The sequence below is a fragment of the Mesoplodon mirus genome (genome assembly GCF_964341445.2).
Source record: "Mesoplodon mirus genome assembly, chromosome: 9".
NCBI lineage: Eukaryota > Metazoa > Chordata > Mammalia > Artiodactyla > Ziphiidae > Mesoplodon > Mesoplodon mirus.
Window position 1 is genome coordinate 48,010,591 of NC_138985.1, and position 18,148 is coordinate 48,028,738.

Here is an 18,148-nt window from a genome sequence, read left to right on the forward strand (position 1 = left end):
TGTACAACAAAGTGCTTCAGTTATACATATACATATATCCTTTTTCAGATTCTTTTCCCATATAGGTTATTACAGAGTATTGAGTAGAGTTCCCTGTGCTATACAGTAGGTCCTTGTTGGTTATCTATTTTATATATAGTAGTGTGTATATATTAATCTCAACCTCCTAATTTATCCATCCCCCCACACCTTTCCCCTTTAGTAACCATAAGTTTGTTTTCTAAGTCTGTGAGTCTGTTTCTGTTTTGTAAATAAGTTTATTCATATCATTTATTTTAGATTCCACATATAAGTAATACCATATGATATTTGTCTTTCTCTGACTTACTTCACTTAGTATGATAATCTCTAGGTCCATCCATGTAGCTGCAAATGTCATGATTTCATTCTTTTTTATGGCTGAGTAATATTCTATTGTATATATGTACCATATCTTCTTTATCTATTCCTCTGTCAGTGGACATTTAGGTTGCTTTCATGTCTTGGCTATTGTAAATAGTGCTGCAGTGAACATTGGGGTGCAGGTATCTTTCCAAATTATGGTTTTCTCTGGATATATGCCCAGGAGTGGGATTGCTAGATCATATAGTAACCCTATTTTTAGTTGTTTAAGGAACCTTATGGTTTCCTTTGCTGCAACACAACTCTGTGTTCCTTCTTCTTATTCTCTTTTCATGATTTTGATCAAGTGTACACGGATTGCTTCCGACTATCTTCTTCCATCTCAGATTTCTCTGTCCATGTAGGTTTATTTGACTACTTAGTCTACATTTCCATGTTAATGTCCCATAGGTATCTCAAATTTCACATTCTAATACTAAATTCATTTTCTCACCCTTTTCTAAACCTGTTCACTAGCTTTATTCACTAACTTGATGAATGGAAAGATCATTCACTTTCCCATCCCCTCTGACAATGCATTTATTCTCCTCCAGTTATTCTGCATTAACTGTTTTCAAAACATTCCATAGCAATGTGAATCAGATGTTTTCTTGTCTGCCTTCTCAATTAAGATACCTGATGGCAAGGACTCTTATCTTGCTTTTGAGTCTCTGGACTCTAACCCAGTTCCTGATACACAGTTGTAGTTAATAAATGCATATTAAATAAGCAAATTGATGCAGGTGCTATATCATTCATAAAATTAGTTTTCTAGCTATATGGATTTTCCATGAAATGTATCTCTCTTAGGCATAGCTATTCTTTTGTATTTGATTCTAGTCAAAGTAATTTTTTTTTTTTTTTTTGTGGTATGCAGGCCTCTCACTGTTGTGGCTTCTCCCGTTGCGGAGCACAGGCTCCGGATGCTCAGGCTCAGCGGCCATGGCTCACGGGCCCAGACGCTCCACGGCATGTGGGATCTTCCCAGACCGGGGCACGAACCCGTGTCCCCTGCATTGGCAGGCGGACTCTCAACCACTGTGCCACCAGGGAAACCCCAAAGTAATTTTTTTTAATAGATGTCTAGATGTATTTCCTAATTCAAAATAACTTCTTACTTCACATTCTAAAATTAACTTGGTGGAATGATCTGATGCATATAAAATAAAATTCACTAAGTATTCCTTTGTTTTTATTCACTCAAAAATGACTTGAAAGCATTTGATACTCATTTTAACACATTAATTTTCCAAAAATTTTGTGCACCAGTCAAAAAAGGAACAAATATTTGGATTACTTTACAGACCTTATTTACTGACTTCTTTCTATTTTGTATTACACTAAGGAGAATATTGAAGTTATTTAATGACATAGCATCATAGGTTTCCCAAGAGTAAATATTCACTCATGTTTCTGTCTCTCATCTCTTTTTGTCATTTTTCTCTGCCTCTCTCTCTTTTTCTTCTAAAATACACATATGCATACGAGATGTTTTTGAGATTTCCAGAGATAAAGAAATTAATGTTTCAATTATTAATCGCTCATTGGGATATATATTTTCTCAAATACTCTGAAAGTTTTTCTGAATATGATGAGAACAGCATTAAATTTTATTGGGTTCATAATGATGAGTCCAAATAACATTTTGTTTATAACCATTCCACTGTTTACATTAAATGCCCCCCCAAATCAGTATAAATTCATCTTTCATACAATATCCTCAAAAGACTAGCCACATTTGTTGAAAGAGGTGAACTTCCTTATTTACCTAAACTTTGTAATTTATTGGTAAAATAGATACAAGATGGGAGGACATAGTTATAATTTGTTTTACTTTAAGCTGAAATGATGGGAAAGGTACATTACAGTTGATGAGTCATCACTTTGAAGCTGACATTATCAAAATCCACAGAAAAAGACGGCATATACCCCCCCCCTTTTAAAATATATAACATAGAGAAACTTTGAGGGACATAATTGCTTCATGCATAGATTTTGTCAGATTGGCTGCAGCAGCAGTAATAATATCAGTGACACCAAGGTATGTATAGATACAGTTTGGGTATTAGAAAACGAGTTGGAAGGTATTAAGAATTGGTTTTCTAGACCAAAAAAAAAAAAAGGTTAATAAGCAATAGCAACATCACTGACCAGAAAATTCTGCCTGATTTTAGTGAGACAGTTGTGAAGCCAAATAATCCTATAACTGTAAGAATAATATACAACTGTGTACATACAGGTATGAATATGAATTGAGCTGAATAATAAGAGATAAGTATGCTGTATCTGGCTCAAAATGTTTAAATCAAAATGCAGACCTTTCTTAAGGCAAGCTCTTTATGTAAACTATTTTTTCTAAACAAAGAGGAGGAAGAAGAAGAGGAAGAGTTGATGACATGATAAAATCATTTTTGATCCTTCAGCCTTGTGTTTCTTTAATACAAAGGAATGAATATGTACAATTAAATGAGCATTCACTCCAGAGTATTATGCTAACAGTATTTATCAATCGCACATTGGTTTCCTTTAAGTATTAAAGAATATAACTTTATAACATATAATGTACAATATGTACACTCTTTAGTAGCCATACATTTATTATATTTATATGCTAAATCTGATACATCAAAATTAGATATAAATGACAGGTATCACTTATTTTCCTTGAATAATAAAATGTGCTATTGGAATAAAAAGAAATTCCTACACATTGTCATTTAAGAAATCTCATTATAAGACACTTTCCAAGATAATGGAATCAGTACTGCAGTTTTTCTTCTTTCTTAACGAGTTGTTGTAGTGTGCTTTTTAGATACTATTGTCAGGCACTAATTTTTCTATATCAGTTTTATCCTAAAACTTATTTAAAATGGAAAGTAGACCTCTGAATCTTAGATGAAATATTTTGACTTGCTTTTAGTGGTATTAAGCATTATAATCTTACCACCCACTTTTTTTTAGGGTGTGCTATAGTGGTGGCTGTTGAGCATATGTGATAAGAAGGCATTGGACACAGAGCTACTAAACATACATTAACATAGGTTCTTTTTTCAAATTTAGCTATCATGGATAAATAAAAAACTCTAGGAGAGCCAGTGCTATAATTACGAACACTGAAGACTCAAGAATCATTATCTGCTTTAAAAATCGTTTTAATTTTTTAAAATTTCCATAAAATGGCAAAAATAAATTCAGGAGCCATGAATGATTATTTCATTACAAAATGTTCATACCTACTAGTTCTTCAAGTGAAATGTTGAAATTGATAGGTGAAACGTATAGTATATAGTACTAAAGTTTCCGCAAAGGGGAGTCTTTTCAGACACTCCACATGCCTTCATCTTCCCCATCGTTAGGATGACCTATGAAGTGGGAGCCTCACATGTGCTGGTCTTTGCAGCTTAATGAATGAAAAGTCAGTGGTCACACCAAGCCCTGCATTTTGACTCTTTCCACGTCTCTTGCATTTGTTTGTTCTCAGTCAGAGCTGTTATCATCTGAACTTACTGTCCCCAGTGCCATAAATAGGTCTCCTAATAGTATCAGCTTGGAGGTAGGAGAACTCTCATCACTGTCCATCCAGCTTTGCTTGTTAGAATTCTCTTGCTGACTATTTTGCCAGAATGCTGTGGGTGAGAGAGGTGGTAAAATAGAAGAGTGACAATCTGACCTATGAAATATGTTTACTACTTTTAATAAAGATAAAATTATTAAATTAATAATAACCTCTGGATAGTACAATGCAATTCACGTACACACTTTGTTTATTCCTTAAAACAGCCCAACAAAGCAGGTGGTATTAATTTAATTTTAAAGATAAGAAAACTGAAGCTCAGAATGATTAAATAATTATCCAGGGCTACTATTCAAGGAATGAATGAAATAAGGAATGAATGACTCTCCTGGGAAAACTGCATAGATGAAGTGGATTAAGAAGTTAAGATAGAGAAGTACATTTTTCAATCCATTTAGCAATCAACTTACAGAGAGTAAGCTGGTCTGACAGTCACATGGGGTTTATGTTTGGGGTTAGGATGCTGCTGAAGAACCAAAGATGACAATTTTAAAAGAAAACAGATGAAACATCATCATGGATGGAAGAGCAATGGTGAGTCATGTGGATGGTTAGGCTTTCACCAGAAACAACTATGGTAAACTTTTCAGCTCTATGATAAACTTTTCAGCTACTGGCTTAATTTGAAAAGCTTTTGTAGGTTTCAGTGACAAGGTCTTTGAAAACTTAGGAGATAGACAAATTAAAGCAGAAATGTAAGTGGTAAAAACTGATTTAGAAAGAATTAGAAAATAGGATCATTTTCAATAATAAAGGAATTGAAACAATTATTTAATACCTCTTAATTAAAAAAAAAGAAATCAAACTCACTAGAAATTGGATAGTTGATATGCAAGTGCTACCAGTTTTAAGGAACTTCCAAAATTATATAGATGCCTCCAAAAAATGGAAAATAAGGGCATATTCTACAGTTCGTATTATGAGACAGAAAAGTTTTGATAAAAAGTTAGACAGGTGGTATGAAGAAGAAAAATAGTAAGTCTGTTGTGTTCATGAATGTAGATGAAAAACTTTTAAACAAAATGTTAGCAAAGCAAAACCAACTCTATAACAATATTAATAAACAGTGTCCAATTTGGGTATATGAAAGTGTTATAAGAATGTTTTAATAATGCAGAAATATGTAAGTGTATATGCCCACATTACCAATGAAATGAAATCATCTCAATATCTCACAAGGTACAGAGAATATTAACATTGATTCATAATAAAAATTCTATATAACAGAAATAGAAGAAGACTTAATTAAATGTACGAAAGGTGTCACTCAAAAAAGAAAAAGAAAAGAAAATCCGTACAACAAACATCATCCTAAATTGGGAAATTCTGGAAGTATTCCATTTAAATTCGGGGACAAGATATGGATATTCTGTATAAATACTCTAATTCAATAAAGTATTGAAGCTCTGGCCAGCACAATAAGACAGGGAGAGGAATAACAATTATAAGGATTGAAGATCACTAATAATACCATTGTTATTTGCATATGATACAGTTGTTTACATAGAAATCCAAATGAATCTACAAACATAGGCAGTAGAAAAGAGGAGTAATGTGGCTGTTTGTAAGATCAATATATAAAAGTCAAATATATTTATATATACCAGCAACAAAAACATTAATTTTAATAAACAATTAAAAAATTTAAGATACCAACATAAACTTTAAAACAATCAAGAATAAATCTAACAATGACCTGCAAGCAAAAAAATGTTGTAATTTATTTAAGGATATTAAAGAATAAGTTGATTGAAAAATCCTATATTCATGGATGAGGAATTAACACCATATAGATGTTATTTCTCCTAAAATTGATCAGTAGACTTCATGTAATGCAATTTTTTTAAACGTTTATGATTTTTTTTTGTGTGTTTTTATTTTCACCCTTATGGGATATGAAAAGTTAAATTTAATATGTGTACAGTAAAGCAAAGAAAAAAATAATAGATAAGATTTCATGTTCAATGAGGCATAGATTAACTATAAAGCTATAGTGTTGTAAGAGTGTGGTACTGGTTCAGAGATGGACAAATTCATGAATAAAATAGAACAGAGTCTAAAAAGAAAAATACCCACATATGGAAATTTGATTTATGATGGATTTGCATGATAGAAAACTGAATTATCCAAAACATGAAAAGATGGATTTAAAAATGAAAAGAAAAATTGTTGCACAACACCCAAAAGGTCGGAAGAAAGGAGGCGAGAAAGGGAGGAATGGAGAAAGAGAAAGGGAGGGCAGAGGGCTGAAAGAAGGCAGTGAAGAAGGGAAAAGAAGAAAGGTATCACTACTAGACAGAACCACTCTAGAATATTGTGGATATTTTATATATATTATCTATTCTATTCCAATAACTCACACCATCCTATCTTACATCACCACGTAAAATTTCTATGTCAAAATGAAAACTAAGGGGCTTCCCTGGTGACTCAGTGGTTAAGAATCTGCCTGCCAACCCAGGTGACATGGGTTCAAGCCCTGGTCTTGGAAGATCCCACATGCCGCGGAGCAACTAAGCCCGTGTGCCCCAACTACTGAGCCTGTGCTCTAGAATCCGCGAGCCACAACTATTGAGCCCGCGTGCCACAACTACTGAAGTCTGCATGCCTAGAGCCCGTGCTCCGCAACAAGAGAAGCTGCCGCAATGAGAAGCCACGCACCGCAACGAAGTATAGCCCCCGCTCGCCGCAACTAGAGAAGCCCACGTGCAACAACAAAGACCCAACGCAACCAAAAATAAAATAAATAAATTTTTTGAAAAATTAAAACTGAAATTTTAGGAGAGTAAATGTGAATTCTCTTCTGTCCACTGAGGAAACATTGTTTGTTACACAAAGCAGGCTAAAGTGCTAGCCATTTATCAAAAGATTGATAAACCTGAATACATTAAAACTAAAATGTTACTTGTTAAAATATACATTAAGGAAAGTAAAAGAAAAAAACTTTAAACCTATAGGAAATATTTGCCAAAAAAAGAAATAAAAAACCCCAAAAGGATTAAAATCAAGAAGTAAAGAATTTTTACAAATCAACAAGTAAAAAAGGAGTAGAGAAAAGATACGAAAAGGCATTTCACAAACAAGGAAACACATAAAATTAACAAGTATGACATTACAAGTGTTAGGATGGGCTCAGCACAGTTTTTTTTCCACCTTTTACGTACATACATTGGTACAGCTTCTATAGGAAATAGTTTGGCATGATATTGTAAAGTTGCAAAAGTGGTCACTGTCCATGAGCACTAGAAAATATGTCCAATAATGCATTTTTTATGAGAACATAAAGCTAATCAATCCAAATATCCATTGTATGAATTTTAAAAAGCATACCCATATAAATGGTATTAAACACAGCAGTAGAAATAAAATAACTCTTCAACTACACGTCGATGGAAATTCAGCTACTACATGGAGGAATGTTAGTAACAATGCTGAGATGAAAAAGCAACATACAAACAATGTGTTGTTTATGGCATACACATGATAACCTGAAATTCAGAATAGTGGTCACCTTTGTTAATAAGGAAGGGGGTGCTATAGGGAAAGAACGCAGGTATACGTAAGTTATTAGGAATATTCTACTCTCTGGGTTGGGCAACTGGTATATAGGTGTTTATTATATTGCTTATATAACAGCAAACTAACCAGTGATAGCCTGGAAGAAAATATTTCAACATGTCTAACGAAAGGTAAATGCCCACAATACAATGCATGAGGAAATACAGGAAAATTTCATGTTCTAAATATTTGTGGCTCTTAGTAAGGGGATGGGGTTTTAGTTGATTTGTTTACATTTCTATTATGTTTACACACTGTTTGTATTACATTAACCAAATGTGTTTTTCTAGTGATGCTAATTTAAATGAAAATATCACTCATAATACGTAGAGTTTATGAGATAATAAAATGCAGCTTATGGAAAAGAAGGACAAGGCTTTAAAGATGCATGCAGTTCACAAAGGAGGTCACACATCTGTAAACCTACAAAAATATATTTTTCACTTATTGAAGAAACATCATAAAGTTGTTTATATGTAGTGTTTTGGAGTTTCAAGGAAGTGGGCCCTTACATTTTCTACAGTGGGCGCCATTCAGAAGGTATCATAATGTTGTAGTGGAATATTTCCCTTAGAAGATTAGCTTTCAGAACATAATGCACTTGTTCACATAAATGTATTCAAATAATGTTAACTACAATATCTGTTTTTTTGTGATAGTGAAACACTAAAGATTTTAAAAGTACATGAAATGACTTATTTAATCATAGAATATATACCCTATTTAATACATTCACTTATAATAAATCTTTATATATACACTGACACAGAAAGATCTCTGACATTTTTAAGTCAAAAAATGCACACAGATAAATTAAAAGGTTGTATAGCATAATCCCATTTATGTTAAAATATGTGCGTGATAAAATTTACTTGTGTACATTTATATATGTAATCCTATAGAAAATTTTCTTGTGGTATCCGCAGGGGATGGGTTCCAGGACTCCAGATACCAAAATCCACAGATGCTCTAAGTCCCTTATATAAAAAGGCATAGTGTTTGCGCATACTTTAAATCATCTTTAGGTTACTACAGTACGTAATAAAATGTAAATGCTATGTAAATAGGTGTAAATACAATATAAATGCTTTGTAAATATATAGTTGCGGCTCACCAAATTCGAGTTTTGCTTTTTGAAACTTTCTGGATTTTTTTTTTTAAGATTTTCGATCCCTGGTTGGTTGAATCTGTATATGTGGAACTTGTAGATATGGAGGGCCAACTGTACTATATTGTTACCATTGGGGAAAGAAAGGTGAAGAGACACATTCTAAATATTCTATCCTATTTCAATTCTTTTTTTTTTTTTTTTTGCAAGAAAGTAGGCATGTGTGATTGTATAACTGGATGCATTACCTGCCTTTGTAATTTTCCCCAAGGTAGGTTGCATTAATAAGCACACTGCATGCAGTAGCAGCAGAAGCAGTGGACATTTATCACAGCTGACCCCACAGTTAGTCTTGAGTATTCCTGGGTGGCAAACACTGCCAGCCAGGTCAAAAGACAGGGGGAAGCCTGGCTTCTAGTTGCAGATTCAGTCAGAAGGAAACACTGAGTACAGTTGGCTAAAACCTCATATGCAGCCTGATCAATTTCTCCCAGTAATGGAGAAGGCAGAAAACTCTCAAAGACATATTTACTGACCTATTGGTCACATTTATATAATTATTCAGAAGAATTGTTTATCAATAAAAATTAGTAAATGAAACAATTTTGTATATGTCACTCTGTATTATGTGAACTGCATACCGCATATGGGAGTATATCTTAATGAAAATTATTATAATTTATTAACTTTATTTTTTTAACTTTAGAGTTGATAAAAGAAAAAATATATTTATTATAGAATATAGAGCATATAATGACAATGTTTAACTTAGAACATGTTAATACTTTTATTTTAGAATTTCATTCTACATAAGAATTTAATGTTTTTCAATAAAATCAAAATCTTTCATTAGATGAAATGTTAAATATACAAAACTAAAAATGTCCTAATTTTGAAATATCAATCATGTGCCATAACATGCTTATTTTTCAGGTTAAACTTTTTCCGTGATGTTCCTGATTTCAGAGTGTTAGCCTGCGGTGGAGATGGAACTGTGGGGTGGATTTTGGACTGCATAGGTAATGAAGGCACACATTTAACGTAGCTGGGGTGAGAGTGGTAACCTTAAATTCTGTGTATTTTGTTTGTTTATTTAATGCATCCATATCTTTGGATGTGGATGCATTAAATAAAATACATAGTGATACACTTAGACATCTGGAATGTTACACACTGTTTACTGGCTTAATTTATTCTTACATATTTCAAATTTTTAACTGACAAAATAGTTTACAAATAACTAGAAATCCTTCTTTCCTCATTCATTTCTCTTGGAATTTAATAAGCCCTCAAATATTTCTGGATCTGCATTGACCAATCTTTTTTAAAAATAGGCCTCTTCATAAAAAGGAAAGATTGATTCAAAAGAAGTTTTACTATCTATATATATTGAAGCAAACTTTTATTTAGTCAATGCAGTTGAGAATATTCTACCTTTTCATACTCTCAAAAGTATTCAAATTAAAAATGAATACATATTGTCAGCACACTTTTGGTAAGCATCTAACGACTTTAATCTACTAACATATTTTTAAAACAGGAAAAACAGGGAAAATTGTATTCTTTGGCCTTCCAATAAACAATGTCAGTAGTAGTAATATACTTAAGGAGAAAACCAGAGTTCAAGAACTGCAAAAATTAAGGAGTTACGTGAACAATATCTGAGAACTTGTAAGAATTTTAGTGAAAACAGGAGGATATTGTTGGTTTGCATTAGCCCTCAAAATCTAAGCCTTGGCTAGTACACTGTGGCACATCCCTACATAATCTATTCCCTCCCCATTCCTACACACCCACATATGCTTACTTTGAAGGGCTGAGAAGGGAGAAAAATAAAGAAACGTAATATATGTTTGTGAGATTTGCTCAGTGATTCAAACAAAAGCATGTGGAATTTCAGTGGCAAATATCTTTACTGGACTCAAACACTATGTTGTATAATTTTGAACCTCAAACGAAACCTGGTAATCTTTTACGTCGTTGACTCCGACACAGAGCAGCACAACCATTGTTAGCGTTTTACTAACTTTTAGAATTCCACTACTTTCAAAATATTTTATTCCTTAAAGTGTACCTCGAGTTGATGTTGCAAAGGACTTTTTATAGGAAGCTACTTCTCCACTCTGCTTACGTCCTTGTATGAATATTCCTGTGTTGCATATACCTGAATCCTTGAGAATTTCAACGGAGTTAATTCAAACACGCTACAGTTTTTAACTGAATTAACATATTTAAAAGGCTTACCTCATGCATAAGTCTTGAAAATTCCTGTCACTCTGTGAATTTTGGTATTTATTTGTTTTATAAATTACTAGAAATACATACAAATTAATCAATTTATAATTGTATATAACTATAAAATAGAACGTTTTATGTTTATAAGTACCTGGTGGAATGCCTTCCATGCCAAGCTGTGTTTTTTCATTGTTGTTCTGTCTGTGATAAAAATTTATTTTATTTCAATTTTTCAATTCTACAGAAAAGGCAAATGTAGTCAAGCATCCTCCAGTGGCTATTCTGCCTCTCGGGACCGGCAATGATCTAGCAAGATGCCTGCGATGGGGAGGAGGTAAAATAGCTAAAAAAAAAATCTTAGAAAACAGATATAGCACAGAGCACCCTTCCCCCTAAAACTAAATCCAACATTTCTTCACTGCATGACAGCTGCCATGTGATTTCAGCAAACATAATTGCTGTCAGATATGTAGTATAATTTTGAACAATCGTCTAGGGTAGAGAAACAAATAGTGGATCAAGAGTTAGACTGTGAGTGCTAATTATATACTTGATGGGGCAGGCAAGCTTCCAACCCTTTTTGGTTTTGGGGTTTCCAATTTAAGAAATGAGGTAAGCATGGGTTAACTCTAAAATAATGTTCACATTTGTAATCTCTGAGTGTGTGAGAAAATCACAAACAAAGGAAAAAAATTGAAAGGCTAACAAATGACTTGTCCAGGAATAAGTATAAGAGGTAACACATTTTCTGAGACCCACTTTGCACCAGGTGGTGTGTTCTGCACTTGGGGTACAGGGTTAAGAATAGAAAGAAAACAATATCTGCTTTCAACAGAGCCTTAAATTCTAGTGGAACATGAAGTCATGTGTAAATTGTGAGACTTCCTACTGACAAGTAAGATGATAATCAACATAATGAACGACCTCACCTAGGAATTGATGAGGTGACATAAGAAGAATACTAATAGGTGGAGAATGACGGAGCCATATAGAACTGGGGGTGGACATTATAGGCAGAGGGAACATCAAGTCCAAAGGCCCAGAGATACAAAGGCACTTGACATACTGAAGGAACTGAAAATGGAATAGTGTAGATGGAACAGGTGAGTAAGGGGAGAATATTTCAAGATGAGATCTTAAAATAATTTGAAGTGTCATTAACAGGCTAAACTTACCTGAAGATATCAAAGAAAAGAAAACCATATTTTGCTACAGAAACAAGAACCTAATCCTAAATATTTTTAGCATCTAAACTCAGAGAAGTTTGAAAAGTGTCTACTAAGACAGTGTAAATCAGAAGCCCTTGGGGAGCTTGTTAAAAATATAGTGGACTGACCTTACTTCAAATATGCTAAATGGAAATCTCTAGAGATGGGACCCGGGCAGTTGATTTTTTTTTTAAGCAAACTCCCTAAGTAACTTGATTTACAACAAAATTTGAGAAGAATTGTTCCATGAATACCTGGGCAACTTGTGAACTCTAAGATGTATATACATGTATTTGTGTATTTGACAGAATTTGAAACCAAGTTAAAAACATGGTATATGATATATTTGTAACTTTCATTAAGGATATAACTTAGTACAAGAATATTATAAAATACTGAGTTAAATTGTATAGAATCTAAAGACAGATATAGATAGATAGATAGAATGAACCATTGCTTATGAGATGCTCATATTTGCCCATGTTAATATATGTGTATTGATTAAAAGGAAGAGAATCATGCATGTGGCTTCTTACGTATTCCTCTGGAAATATATATATATATATATATATATATATATATATATATATTGTGTGTGTGTGTGTGTGTGTGTGTGTGTGGTACGTGGGCCTCTCACTGTTGTGGCCTCTCCCATTGTGGAGCACAGGCTGTGGACACGCAGGCTCAGTGGCCGTGGCTCATGGGCCTAGCCGCTCCGCGGCATGTGGGATCTTCCCGGACCGGGGCATGAACCCGTGTCCCTGCATCGGCAGGCCGACTCTCAACCACTGCGCCACCAGGGAAGCCCTGGAAATATTTTTTATATTTGAAAATTAATAATTTTATTTTGGTTTCAAGCTGGCTAATGACTTAAATCTCAAAATTGATATAGAAGTTCCATTCAGGGCATCCTCTAATTATTTCCTTATAAACAGTTTTAAAAATATTCTTATCAGTGGCCAAAGACACATGGATTATAGTATATGTCAAAGTGTATATTGATGATGAACTCTTTGTGCATGTCTAGCATGTGCTGGCACTGTTCTAGGTGGTGGATATTAAATAAGAAAATAAATAAAGTGGTCTTACCCTTTTGGAGGTTACATTTTCATTGCGTACACAGACAATAAATCACGGAATAATGAAATATATAATTACAAAATAAGGTCAAGGATATGAAAGAATCAGAGTGTATTTTCAGAGGATAACCGAGGGGAACTATTCAGCTATATGGTCAAGAACACCTCTCTGAGGAAGTAACATTTAAGCTTGATTTAAAATATGAGGAAGAAAGAGCGAGCTCTTTGTACTGAAAGGACTGAAGGAAGGCTGATGTAACTCTAAGAGGTCATGGGGCAGTGGGTAGGTATGGCCTCGGGGGTGAATAGGATGATGTTGGAGAGATAATCAGGAGCCAGATTATGCAGGTCTTAATGGTCATGGTAAAAATTTTATGTGATTGACTTTGAAGCACACAGTGAAACTTTGGAAGAGTTTCAAAAGCAGAGTGGCACAGTGACATTTGTGTTTTCAAAATAGGTTAATTTGGGGGCATAAAAGACTGTTAAGAAAATGTGGCAATGTGGGGAAGCATAGTTTTTGAAAGGAGAATTTGGATTACCATTGTATTTAGAGGATAAATGGGCTGGGCTAGGGTGGTGGTAGTACAAATGAGACAAGTGCACACACTGACATTTTCAGGGATAGACTGATACAACTTGCCAATGGATTGGGTAGGGACTTTGGGGAAAGTGAGGTATCAAGGGGGACTGCAAGATGCCCAAGGTGAGCAATTAGGAAAATGGAGGTGCGATCTGCTAGAGTTTACTAGTAAAGAAACATGCTCTGGGGTGGGATTATTTCTTGTCAGGTGTCTAACTTTGAGCAAGTTGCTTAACCACTGTGTGCTTCAGACTCCTCATCAGAACTTGAAGAAAATAGTGGTATCTGCCTTGGAGGTTCTTACACCCAACTATCAAGTTGTTTCCCCAGTGTCTGGGCTGAGTCCTTCCTGTAATTATAGTAATTATCATTATGCTTAACATTTGGGAAAGAAATTACTTTATTCAGCCAATAATCATTTTGTTCACGTAATATCACTGGAATCTATTGACTGGAAGCTTAATTTTTATGAGTATATTTACATATTTTGGAAAACATAACACTGTACAAATATAAGATGTTGTAGGGCATTTGAAAAAAATACTTAATTTACATTCTCTTTGCAATTTTTCTGGCAATGATTAATCTCTCAAACAAAATTCTGGAGTTTATTGCAAGAAAAATGTTGTTTTGTGAAGAGTAAGGGGGTAGGAGGCAGAATTTTACATGGAGCACACTCTTACAAATATATGTTGTTGCTTTTCTTTATGTGATTTTAAATTTGTAAAAATTTCTATGACATTTTAGATAGAATCAGTCATTATGATAACATCATATCATTAAAGCAAAGATAAATACTAATTATGTTTTCATTTGGTTTCTTAGCCTAGAGTGATTATAGGCTTTAAATCAAAATAATGGAAGCAAAATAGCATCATTCTTTTCTGGAACAAGCTTTGTTTGCATATTTAGTAAGTTTAATTTATCTTTTTTTAAAAAATATAATCTTTTTGAGTTCAGGAATCCTATTTATAGTTATGGATCATTATTAAACAAGCTTGGGCACAGATAAATCTAAACAAGTAGTGCATAGATATTTGTTAAATGGGGAACTACAATTTGGAATTCTTCACCTTTGCGAATTAGCACTGAACTGCAGGTATGATCTCCAAATAGATTTATTGCCTCTCTCTTTCCATTTTTACTTGGCTAGAAGACTGATTGATACCAGCCTTTTTCATACTTAACCATAAAAACTTTGAGAACATATCCAGTGCTAAAGAAATTAAGTTAATTGACCCTACTTAATCTAGCTGTATTAACTCTTTCATTAAATTCAATTCTATTATGTTGTCTCCTGGTCGGTTGCCGTTCCTACTGTTTTCCAGTGTTATGCTGAACAGTGCTTCTTTTAACCTGAGATGTAGCTGAGGACAAACTCAATGTTTGTTTTAGAGCATTATCATTTACTCATATTTCTGCTAAGTGAGTTTGTGTATAATACTATATATTAAATATACTATATTTTCATACTATATTATACAGTTTAATGTATATAAATTCATTTATATCTAAAACGATCATACTTATTTTCAAACAAGAGTAGAATTTGGAAGATAGGTGAATATATTTAACTGTTTTTAATTCAATGCAATAGGGAAACATACATATATATATAATTTATTTGGGGGGTGTTAACAGAAATTAAAAATTAAAAAGAAAATAAACATTGGGAATGAGGGTGGAACTATTAAGAAACACCTGAAAAATAAGTACGCTTAATTACTATAGTCTTGTAGTTTAAACAATTCAGTGTTTTATCACTGAGTACAATTATATGTATATTATGTAAGCTCGTAATTTTTGAATTATGCTATAAAATATGGTATGACATTTATTGAAATGGTTTTTAATACTTTTAGTGTTTATATCTGTGTAATCGTTGTTTGTTGTACTCTTTGCTGTGTGTATTGAATGGTGTATAATTAGTTTTCAGACCTGTGTAAGGTAAAAAGAGATGGTAGGCTCCAAGATACGTATTCCTGTTTTCTGGCTGCCTTGCCCCTCTAATAGTTAATTCAACAAATACACCATAAATGTAATTTAATGTTGGCATATTACAGTGCCCATTCCCTTTTCTTTTAATCCATTCGGTTTTTCCAGAGTTATGTGTGCTAACACATCTAATGAGGACTCATAGCCTCTGGCATTTTCTTGTTCAACAAATAAATTATTAAAATATAGAATGAAGTTGGACACAGAAAAAAATCTATGAAAATATTGTTGCTACTCAAAATATCATTGTAAGAATGTGTATAGAGTTAGAAAGATTATTTAAATTAGTATAACATTTCAAATTCTAACGTCATTGTCAGTATTGTTGACAACTTTCTATTCTTTTGCCTTATATACTAAGACCTTTTATGCATTTTCTCATTTTTTTTCTCATTTAATTCTCACACCAAACCTAAGTTTTTACAGAGGAAGAAACTGTTTAGAATATTAAAAGCAGACACTGAAGTAAATAACAGCCAGGATTAGGCTACAGCCCTAATTAACTATAATGTTAGATACCTAAAGGTACATTTAAGAGAAAGTATAATATTAAGCAGCAAGTTTCTTTTCTGGCCATAGTGACTGTCTATAGTAGATTTATTTAAAAATGGATTTGTTGGACATTTACTGTAGGGCACACCTGGTAAAAGGAACTTGGGAGAAAAATGAAAATAACTATAGTGCACCATGCTAGTTCTACAGTAGGGCTAGTTTTGAGAACTGTGTGCTGTGGTTCTGTACAGAATCCATTATTTTGGGAGGGTGGCTTCTGGAAAAAAGTGTTATCAAATATAAAGCCTGCAGAGGGAGTAGAAGCAAGGGACAAGTCTAACATGGCATCCAGGCTTTTTACTATAGCAACTGGGTGGAGGGGAAAGTCAACTGTCTTTCGGAGGGAGAGTTCACAGGAGGATGATACCAAAGCACATCATTAATTCCACTTTGAATAAATACATTGATGAAAAGTTTTGTGAGGGGTATGCATTGCAGATGTTCATTTGGCAGTTGGCTCTACTGAGAATTTGTCCCACAGGAGCGAAATATGAGTTACAAATTAAAGCTAAAGATAAAATATTGGTATGAGTATAATAAGATTATAGTTAATTCTTCAACCTGTGTTAGAATTTGCTTTAAAATGCATTATTTAGCTTTAGAATGATACACACATATTCACACGCTTAAACATATATAATTGTAGCTTTTGTTATTTGATTATATTTTTTCTCAAGATATTTTTTTTTTCATTAGGTTATGAAGGTGAGAATCTGATGAAAATCTTAAAAGACATTGAAAACAGCACAGAAATCATGTTGGACAGGTGGAAGTTTGAAGTCATACCTAATGACAAAGATGAGAAGGGAGACCCAGTGCCTTACAGTATCATCAATAATTACTTTTCCATTGGCGTGGTAAGATTTTCCACTAACCATTCTTTTTTTACCAGTTCTGGATAATAACTGATGTAAACTCTTATACTATGAAGATTTACTGATTATAAATAATTTATTTTATCTTTGTGTCAGCAAAACACCTCTTCTAATGGGTAATAGTAAAGCTTATGAATTTATTTAAAGTCAGAGAATCAGCGATGAATTTTTCATGTGTTAAACACAGGAAAGAAACTATATTTTATGTAATTGGCTTGACCACTTGTGTTAATAAAATGAAGCTTAGAATGGTTTATAAGGTAGTTACAAGTTTAGAGTATAAGCTACAGTTTCACATTACTAAAAATGTGAAAACAATGCATCAAATTTTTTCTTATTTTGAAATCTACATTATAATATCATAACCTATTAGGTTTTTATTTATAGACATTTTAAAATTTATGGTTTAGTGTAAAGTCTAAGAAAAATGCTGCTAGTATTCTTAAGTGGTTAATAAGTCAAAAGGTTAATTTTTCACTTACTTTCTTGAAAAATTTGAGACCAAAATTAAAGTATCATTTGGCAATTTAAAGAGTTATTGAAATTTCAATCCCTAAGAAATTAATAATCTAAACAGTAATTTTACTTGTATTTATATATATTACCCAGTAATTATGAAGTCTTTAAAATATATTATCTACAGCATGACATTCCATTGAACATACTTGCCCAATATTAATCTTACATCATGTCTCATTTCTCTCTTATGCATGTGCATGTGCACACATACACACACAGACACAACTAGCAAACTATAAAAAGCATTGGTTGAATCCATGAACTTAGGAGTCAAGCTACCTTTAGCAATTTTTTTTCTTCTTAGTGTGCATTCATTTACCTGTATCATGGTAGTTATTATTTTCTCTCTCATTGTTGTAAATAATGTGATTATACATTTAAAGAGCCTCATATAATGATGCATAATGAAGGCTAAATATACAATCTTTACTAATACTATGATAATGATTATTATTATTTGCAAGAAAAATATAATGCATTT

General features: G+C 33.1%; 1 protein-coding gene across 3 annotated transcripts in view; it reads left to right on the forward strand.

Moving 5' to 3' along the window:
• DGKB (diacylglycerol kinase beta) overlaps positions 1–18,148 on the forward strand; it is a gene marked incomplete at its 3' end in the record, with an annotated part of 923,203 nt that overhangs the window by 484,928 nt on the left and 420,127 nt on the right. For all 3 annotated transcript variants that reach the window (XM_082632047.1, XM_082632048.1, XM_082632049.1), the window contains 3 exons: positions 9,555–9,640; positions 11,101–11,190; positions 16,970–17,130. In XM_082632047.1, coding sequence (XP_082488173.1) covers positions 9,555–9,640; positions 11,101–11,190; positions 16,970–17,130 — 337 coding nt within the window. The remainder of the gene's footprint in view (positions 1–9,554; positions 9,641–11,100; positions 11,191–16,969; positions 17,131–18,148) is intronic.